The sequence below is a fragment of the Dama dama genome, chromosome 6 (genome assembly GCF_033118175.1).
Source record: "Dama dama isolate Ldn47 chromosome 6, ASM3311817v1, whole genome shotgun sequence".
NCBI lineage: Eukaryota > Metazoa > Chordata > Mammalia > Artiodactyla > Cervidae > Dama > Dama dama.
This window is the reverse complement of record NC_083686.1, coordinates 31,312,855-31,322,907: the sequence shown is the minus strand read 5'-3', so window position 1 is coordinate 31,322,907 and position 10,053 is coordinate 31,312,855. Positions and strand designations below refer to the sequence as shown.

The window sequence follows — 10,053 nt, the reverse complement described above, 5'->3', positions numbered from 1 at the left end:
AAGGACAGAATCATAGAATTTAACTTTGTATTAGTTTATTAGTTCTTTTTATAATTTGCTGGTGTAATAACTTACTACACACTCAGAACTTTAAACTTTATAAATTTACTTCTTAGATCAGAAGTCTGAGGGGCTAAAATTCCAGGTGCTGGCACAGCTAAGCATGTCTTTCTGGAGACTTAGGGGAAGAATCTGTTTCTTTTTCTTTCTCAGCTTCAGGACGCTGCCTGTATTCCATGGTGCATTTCTCTCCTAGTTCCTACATTCCAACCCCTTCCCCTCCATTCCAAAATCAGCATCAGCAGATTGATTTCTTCTCATCTTGCTATGTTTCTGGTTCTCTGAAGCTAGGTAAAGTCCTCTACTTTTAAGAAAATTTGGATGTGATTAGATGGGCTCAGTCTGGATAATGCAAGATATTCTCTTCATCTTCAAAGTTCACTAAAATTTACCATGTGCGTTGGCATTTTCACAGTGTCTGGGGATTAGGGCTTAGATGTCTTCATTGGTCATTATTCTGCTAACCACAGTCTCTCCTCTGGGCCCCAGAGTTTCATGTTCATCACACAAGCAAAATATATTCACCTCATCCTTAGTTTTCTAAATGTCTCAACACATTACAACATGATCTCAAGATCCTAAATTTCCTCCTTTATTTCATCTCAGTCTGGTATGGGAGAAGCTCTGGATATGATCCATTATAGAGCATAATCCCTCTCCTTTGAGTCTAACCAACGAGTTATCTGTCCCTCAAATATAATGATGACAGATCTAGCATAACACTACAGACACTGTTTCAAAGGAGGAGGAAATGGAGATAAAGTGGAACTTCCACCATTCCCTCCAAAGAGTCTTTTGTGTGACCGAATACTCTGATCTTTTGATCATTCTGAAGTATCAAAGCAAAAGCTTTGATAACCACACACAGCAACTAAAGAGTTCACATGCTACAACTAAAGATCCTGCATGTCACAACCTAAAATAAATGAATAAATAAATAAAAACCTGCATGTTGCAACGAAGACTGCATGGTCAAATAAATAAATTAGTAAATGAATGGGCAAGTGAAGAGACAGTAAATTCAGGAACCTATGGCTTAACATTTCTCTTGCCTCTTCCCACTTAAAATCAGAGAGGAACTATCCATCTTTAGACGGACTTTTGGTCTCTAATCGCCATTCCACAATTTAAGTGGACTCATAGTGGCCCATGCCATCTGTCTTAGATGACACACTCAAGTATTCTGTTCCCCACTTTATATGGTACTCAGTTAGAAAAAGGGAATATGAGCTGGGGCAGAGTTGGAAATCATTTTAACCTGGAATCAGAGCTTGTCGACTCAGCCTTTTACCAAACTCTGCACTGAGTAGCAAGTGTAGGAATTGTCGGAATGAGAGCAGGACTCCCTCTAGTGCTGCCTGCAGGCATCACCTTTTATTAGAAACCATTGCAATAAAGGGGTTTCCCAGGTGGCACTAGTGGTAAAGAAACCACCTGCCAATGTAGGTGACATAAGACATGGGTTTGATCTCTGGGTCAGGAAGATCCCCTGGAGGAGGGCATGGCAACCCACTCCCGTGTTCTTGCTTGGAGAATCCCATGGAAAGAGGAGCCTATAAGGCTACAGTCCACAGAGTAGCAAAAAGTCAGACACTATTGAAGTGACATAGCACATAGCACATTGGGATGAAATCTGGTTGATGGATGAGTCTAGGCATTCATTCATTCCTGGTCATAATACTACCATCTCCTTCATAATTTATATTCATATAATTTTCTGAACACAAAGCAAAATCTGCAAAACGATTTTAAAAAGTACGGAACTGACTGCAAAAACTGACAGTGAAAGTCACTCGGTAGTGTCTGAGTCTTTGCAACCACATGGACTATACAGTCCAAGGAATTCTCCAGGCCAGACTACTGGAGTGGGTAGCCCTTCCGTTATGCAGGGGATCTTCCCAACCCAGGGATGGAACCCAGGTCTCCCGCATTCAGGCAGTTTCTTTACCAGCTGAACTACCAGGGAAGCTCAAAATATACTTGACTACACATGCATTTTAAAACTTTACCTCCTTTTACAATGTTGACTGGAAAAGATATGCACAACCTAAAAGCTGAGGGTTAGGTTTTATTTGGTGGGAATATTAGGACTTGAGCTGGGAGGCAGCATCTTTGGCAACTGGGGAGAAAGCTGACTCCAAGGAGGTAAGGGAGAAGCTAGGCTATATAACAAGTTTTGCAAAGAGGGACAGGTAATCTGAATATTAAAAGACTACTGTTAAAAGCCAAATTTCTCACATGAAAAGATTTAGCAATCTTCTATGTAATGGAAGTTGGAAGTCTCTGGGCTTGCTGAAATCATTTCATTCATATGCATCTAGCTATCAAAGGTCTCACAGAGACTGAATCAGACCTACCTTTGAGTGTTTGAGTGCCTCCTGCGGAGGCCTGGGAGAGTGCTTTGGGGACAGGCACTCTGGCTGCAGCAGATCTGGGACACACGTAGCATGTGGCATTAGCCCTCTTGGAAGAGGTCTCCATTAGCCCCACCACAGAGCCACCGAGCAGACGACCCACAAACTGCAAGACAATTATACCAAAGAAATTCTCACACTGCTAAGAAAGTTCTAGGACCCACAACAGATTTCCCAACCTGGGAATTTGGCAAAGGGACTGAGAACCCCTAGGGAATTTGACTTTGGAGGCCAGTGGAATTTGACTACAGAACTTCCACAGGACCGGGGAAACAGACTCTTGGAGGGCACACACACACACACACAAAAAAAAACCTTGTGCTCACCAGGACCTAGGAGAAAGGAGCAGTGACCATACAAGGAACTGACCTAGACTTGCCTCTGAGTGTCCAGGAGTCTCTGGCGGAGGCATGGGTTGACAGTGGCCTGCTGTGAGGTCAGGGACATTGAAAACAGCAGTGAGGGCATAAGTCCTTTTGAAGGAGGTTGCCTGGAAAGGAGACAAGAACTAAACTGAAGCATATTAATTGTGGTAAAGGGTCCCTAGGATAGTGGGGTGGCTTCCCTTGATACAAAAATCATAATTTTACTGTCTGACAAATCCTTTAAGGGTGAAAGGTGCTTTCATTTCATGTTGCCATATGGGTTACTGATATCATATACAGTTTTATCTGAGTATTAAAGACTGTCTTTGTGTGAAAAGAACTGAGAATGAGATATTAGAATCTCAGTCTCCTTGGGTAAGTTTGGAGTCAGAAACTAGAACCTTTGTGCAACTGGAGTGGATTCAGAAGCAAAGAACTTGGGGAGGAAATAAAATTGAGAAGCAGAAGGTTAGTAGTAATTCAACATACACTGCAGAACTTATAGTTCTCTATTTTATGAGTAGCAGACCTTTCTAAATATCAACTGTATTACCATTTAAAATACAGCAGATAATCTCATAAACGTAAGGAGTGTGATAAATCTGAAACACAGAAAATCATTATTTTTGGTTAAATAGATAAAACATGACAGAAAAAAGCGCTTTCTTCATTTTAAAAAGCAAGCAAGTTTGAAATTAAAAACCAAAAATGTGAGTCATTTTTATAATGTATAGAATGTGACTTTGTGTTCACATATATGTGTATATACACTTCACTGTTCAGTCACTCAGTCATATCCAACTCTATGTTACCCCATGGACTGCAGCACACCAGGCTTCCCTGACCTTCACCAACTCCTGGAGCTTGCCCAAACTCAGCTTGCCCTTGAGTCAGTGATGTCATCTAAACATCTCACTCTCTGTCGATTCCTTCTCCTCCTGCCTTCAATCTTTCTCAGCATCAGGTTCTTTTCTAATGATTCCGCTGTTTGCATCAGGTGGAAAAATATTGGAGCTTCACTTCAACATGAGTCCTTCCAAAAATATTCAGAACTGATTTCCTTTAGGATTGACTAGTTTGAACTTTTTGCAGTCCGAATGATTCTAAAGAGTCTTCTCCAACACCACAGCTCAAATGCATGAATCCTTTCATGTTCAGGCTTCTTTATCATGCAACTCCCACATCCATACATGACTACTGGAAAAACCATAGCTTTCACTATATGGACCTTTGTTAGAAAAGTAGTGTATCTGTGTTTTAACACACTGTCTGGATTTGTTATAGCTTTACTTCCAAGGATCAAGCATCTTTTATTTTATGGCTGCAGTCATCACCTGTAGTGATTTTGGAGCCCCCAAAAATAAAGTCTGTCATGGTATCCCTTGTTTCCCCATCTATTTACCATGAAGTGGTGGAACCAGATGCCATGATCTTCATTTTTTTTATGTTGAGTTTTAAGTCAGCTTTTTCACTCTCCTCTTTCACTTTCACCAAGAGGCTCTTTAGTTCCTCTTCATTTTCTGTCATAAGGGTGGTATCATCTGCTTATCTGAGGTTATTGATATTTATCCTGGCAATCTTGATTACAGCTTATGCTCCATCCAGCCAGGCATTTCACATGATGTACTCTGCTTATAAGCTAAATAAGCAAGGTAACAATATACAGCCTGTACGTACTCATTTCCTAGTTTGGAGCCAGTGTGTGTTCCATGTCCGGTTGTAACTCTTGCTTCTTAATCTACATACAGATTTCTAAGAAGACTGGTAAGGTGTATCAATTCATCTCTTGAAGAATTTTCCACTTTGTTGCCATCCACACAGTCAATGGCTTTAGAATAGTCATGAAGCATAAGTAGATGTTTTTCTGGAACTCTCTTGCTTTTTTTATCATCCAAAGGTTGTTGGAAATTTGATCTCTGGTTCCTCGGCCTTTTCTAAATTCAGCTTGAACTAAAAGTTTTTGGTTCTCACAGTACTGAAGCCCTGATTGGAGAATTTTGAGCACTGCTTTGATAGCAAACTACCACACAATTGCACTCATCTCACATGCTGGTAAAGTAATGCTCAAAATTCTCCAACCCAGGCTTCAGCAATACGTGAACCGTGAACTTCCAGATGTTCAAGCTGGTTTTAGAAAAGGCAAAGGAACCAGATATCAAATTGCCAACATCCGCTGGATCATCAAAAAAAGAAAAGAGTTCCAGAAAAACATCTATTTCTGCTTATTGACTATGCCAAAGCCTTTAACTGTGTGGATTACAATAAACTGTGGAAAATTCTGAAGGATATGGGAATACCAGACCATCTGACCTGCCTCTTGAAAAACTTGTATGCAGGTCAGGAAGCAACATTTAGAACTGCACATGGAACAACAGACTGGTTCCAAATAGGCAAAGGCGTACATCAAGGCTGTATATTGTCACGCTGCTTATTTAACTTATATGCAGAGTACATCATGAGAAATGCTGGGCGGGAAGAAAAGCAAGCTGAAATCAAGATTGCTGCGAGAAATATCAATAACCTCAGATATGCAGATGACACCACCCTTATGGCAGAAAGTGAAGAAGAACTAAAGAGCCTCTTGATAAAAGTGAAAGAGGAGAGTGAAAAGGTTGGCTTAAAGCTCACCATTCAGAAAACTAAGATCATGGCATCTGGTCCCATCACTTCATGGCAAATAGATGGGGAAACAGTGGAAACTGTGGCTGACATTATTATTATTATTATTATTGGCTCCAAAATCACTGCAGATGGAGATTGCAGCCCTGAAATTAAAATACACTTACTCCTTGGAAGAAAAGTTATGACCAACCTAGACAGCATATTAAAAAGCAGAGACATTACTTTGCCAACAAAGGTCCGTCCAGTCAAGGCTATGGTTTTACCAGTAGTAATATATGGATGGGAGAGCTTGACTATAAAGAAAGCTGAGCGCCGAAGAATTGATGCTTTTGAACTGTGGTGTTGAAGACTCTTGAGAGTCCCTTGGACTGCAAGGAGATCCAATCAGTCCATCCTAAAGGAGATCAGTCCTGGGTGTTCATTGGAAGGACTGATGCTGAAGCTGAAACTCCAGTACTTTGGCCACCTCATGCGAAGAGTTGACTCATTGGAAAAGACCCTGATGCTGAGAGGGATTGGGGGCAGGAGGAGAAGGGGACAACAGAGGATGAGATGGTTGGATGGCATCACCAACTCAATGGACATGGGTTTGGGTGAACTCCGGGTGTTGGTGATGAACAGGGAGGCTTGGCGTGCTGCGGTTCTTAGGGTCACAAAGAGTCGGATACAACTGAGCGACTGAACTGAACTGAGATGAGTGCAGTTGTGTTTTAGTTTCAACATCTTTTGTCATTGCCCTTCTTTGAGATTGAAATGAAAACTGACCTTGTCCAGTCCTGTGGTCACTACTGGGTTTTCCAAGTTTGCTGGAATATTGAATGCAGCACTTTCACAGCACCATCTTTTAGGATTTGAAATAGTTGAGGTGGAATTTGTTCATAGTGACACTTCCTAAGGCCCACTTGACTTTGTACTCCAGGATGTCTGGCTCTAAGTGAGTGATCACACCATTATGGTTATCTGGGTCATTAAGATCTTTTTGTATAGTTCTGTGTTTTCTTGCCCCCTTTTCTTATTATCTTCTGCTTCTGTTATGCCCATGCCTTTTCTCTCCTTTATTGAGCCCATCTTTGCATGAAATGTTCCCTTGGTATCTCTAATTTTCTTGAAGAGATCTCTAATCTTTACCATATTATTGTTTTGCTCTATTTCTTTGTATTGATCACTTAGGAAGGTTTTCTTATCTCTCCTTGGTGTTTTTTAGAACTCTGCATTCAAATGGGTATATCTTTCCTTTTTTCCTTTGCCTTTAGCATGTATTCTTTTCTCAGCTATTTGTAAGGCCTCCTCAGACAACCATTTTGCCTTTTTGCATTTCTTCTTAGAGATGGTTTGGATCATTGCCTCCTGTACAAATTTACGAACCTCCATCCATAGTTCTTCAGGCACTCTATCTATCAGATATGATCCTTTGAATCTATTTGTCACTTCACTGTATAATCATAAGGGATTTATTTAGGTTATACTTGAATGGCCTAGTGATTTTTCCCTACTGTCTTCAGTTTATGTCTGAATTTTGTAATAAGAAGTTCATGATCTGAGCCACAAGTATAAAATATTTTCATCCCCCTATTAGCATTTTCGAGCTTCCCAGTTGGCATTAGTGTTAAAGAGCCCACCTGCCAATGCAGGAGACCTAAGAGACTCAGATTCAATCCCTGGATCGGGAAGATACCCTGAGGGGCGGTGGAGTGGGGGGCGGGAAATGGCAACCTGCTTCAGTATTCTTGCCTGAACAGAGAAGCCTATCAGGCTACAGTCCATAGGGTCATAAAGAGTCAGACACAAATGAAGTGTCTTAGCACAGCACAGCACATTAATGTTTTCTATTGTCATGACTGAGAAGAAACTTGAGCAGGATTTCATAAAATAGTCACATATCAAGTGTAAATATTTTAAAAAATAAAGTATATTAAAGCTTGCTATTTTAACTGACAAGAAAGATCAGAGATCATCAAACTCCTGAAAAATATTTTATCAAACTTAAACTGGAAATATATGACATGTTACAAAGGTTTAGCTTGTGCATACCTAAAATCACTGCCATGTTGTTAATGTATTTAATATAATAATGTATAGATATTTAAATAGGTGAAAATTGTGGTTAAGAAAAACATTGGTCTCTACATGATATAATTTATTCATTTATTTGTTATGGTAGTTCTTTTGAATAAACTCAGAAATTGTTCAAGGTATCCATATCATGAGTTTGCTTAAACTCTTTATGCTACCTCATTTGGTTATTAAAAAAAAAAAAAAGTGATGGTATACCTTGACATTGGTAGAAAGTAACAAAAGATTAAATTATGATTTTAAACAATATTTTAGGAAAATACATTATCTTATTGCCAGAATATAGCACTTGGTAAATTGTAGGTTTGGTTACATTAATTTTATCATAAGCAAGACAAAATTATGTTTACCCTTTTTAAACTGTATACCTTAAATCATTATAATTAATTATTCAAAACATCATACAATTGAGAAAATCTCTTTATAGTTAATTTCACATCTAAAAATAAATTTATCTTTACCTTGTTGTTATTTGTGCCACTGTTGTTGTAAAAAGCAGATAACTGCTCAAGTGATTTATAATTATTCTAAGATACAGATGCAAGCTTGGATTATAAATATCAAAAGCTGTGGTAGATCATTTAATGAACTTGATTACCACTGTGTAATGCTATCACAGTAAGACCGAATAGTTTTTTGATCTCAAGGTCAAAACATACTGGAGGATAGATCTCAAGGGCAACATACTGGAAGATAGATTTTTTTAGAAAAGAAAGGAAAAGACATCTTTATTTTTATTAAAAATCATCTTTTATCCTGATGTTACTGCAGAGTTCTGGCTGACACTAGTTAATAAGACGTCTAGGTACTTGTGCTTAGTTTAGTGGTCACAGTACAGTTCATGAGAGGCCAGGAAAAGTGATGAGACAAAGGAAAAGGAAGAAATGTGCAAACTCCCAGGTTTCCATTTATTGGAGAAATTATCCACATAGCAAATAGCATTTTTGAGAAATACATATTCCTCCAAAAGTATTTGCAGTGTGGCTTTTTAGTAGTTTGCTGCTTCTTTTTTACTTATGTACTTTGTAAATAAAATTAATGTAGGAAGAATTAAATAGATTTTTAAGTTAATTTAAAAGGGTAGGTATTAAATTCTAATCATTTACTTTTGCTCTATTGTACCAACCACCTTGCTAACATATGATAATCAGCTAGTTCTCTGAAGCCAGGAAGGGTTATTCATATAATACAAATGAAGTATTATCACTATTAATATCCAAATGAAGGGGAATCTTGAAATGAAAGATGGAAAATAGTGTTTACAAACGGGAAAAAGTCTGCTGTGTCATCTGAAAGAAAACTGATGGTGTAAAATGTGCTTTAAGGCTTCCCAGGTGGGGCTAGTGGTAAAGAACTTGCCTATGGATGCAGGAGACATAAGAGATGCAGGTTCGATCCTTGGGTTGAGAAGATCCCCTGGAGAAGGGAATGACAACCAGCTCCTGTATTTCTTGCCTGGAGATTCCCATGGACAATGGAGCCAGGTAGGCTACAGTCCAGGGTGTCGCAAAGAGTCAGACATGATTGAAGTGACTTAGCAGGCAGCAGGCAGCAAAATGTGCGTTACCGCAGAGTAGAAACTCAGACTCTCCTGACCATCCTGACTGGAAGGGAAGCTCTGGCTAGACTGTACTCTACACTACTCCTTGTCCAGTTTCTTTAGAGAGTGAGTAATAATGAGTAGACACTGAACCCAAAATCATGTTAGATCTTCAGGAAATATTCAATATGTTCAATACTGAAAATAGAATTAATCATTATGTTCCTAAGACCTCAAACAGCAGCTCAACTGGTTGAAATAAAATTGATAAATAAAACACTGAGCCTTTAATGGTAGTAACTTCCATTTGTTTAATTGTTTACATTCTCTTTTTCAAGAATAGATTATTTTAAAGTTTATTTCTGAATCATGTGGCATATTTTGGGAGTAAGTCTTTGATTTTTGGCTTGGTAAACTGAGGAATGGACAAGGATCCAGTGGAGTAGGAGAGGAATCTATACTAATCAATGGCTGGTTACTTCAATGAACCATTCCAAGGATTCCAGGTCAACTGCTTAAAAAAAAAAAAAAAAAAAATGCTACTCTCTCTTTTTCTTCTTTGCAGTTTTACCAAACTTGCAGCAAAAAAGCAGGCAACATTTAGTGACCAGGAATGCAACAGTTGCCACACAAGCTAGCAGGAAGCCAATCACATCCAAAGAGTGGTGCTGGTACCAGGTGAGGTCATGGAAGGCTGGGCGAAGGTGCTTGGCTCCTTTGTGGCGCATGATAAACTCAACCCAGAAGACTGCTCGGTCCAGGGGTTTCACAGGCTGATCATGGTGAATTCTTGATAACTTCATAGCGTTCTCTTTATAGCTAAAATTGAATATATAAATAACAACTTGAAAAGTTTATTAAGGACACCATATACCTAAAACTGTTGTATATTGTTAAAAGTATATTGCGTAATTATATGATCAGTTGTGTGATAAATGATATCACTGAGATTACAGAAAGCATATGACAGTTTGTTTCC

The 10,053-nt window shown here is 39.0% G+C and overlaps 1 protein-coding gene across 2 annotated transcripts in view; it reads right to left on the bottom strand.

Annotated features, from left to right (window-relative positions):
- Positions 1–9,423: 9,423 nt before the first annotated feature.
- LOC133058534 (UDP-glucuronosyltransferase 2C1-like) overlaps positions 9,424–10,053 on the bottom strand; it is a 45,746-nt gene continuing 45,116 nt past the window's right edge. Inside the window, exon 6 of one of the 2 annotated variants that reach the window (XM_061145237.1) lies at positions 9,424–9,893. In XM_061145237.1, the coding sequence (XP_061001220.1) occupies positions 9,614–9,893 (280 nt within the window). In that variant the 3' untranslated portion in view covers positions 9,424–9,613. The remainder of the gene's footprint in view (positions 9,894–10,053) is intronic. The other variant, XM_061145238.1, reaches the window with a different exon arrangement.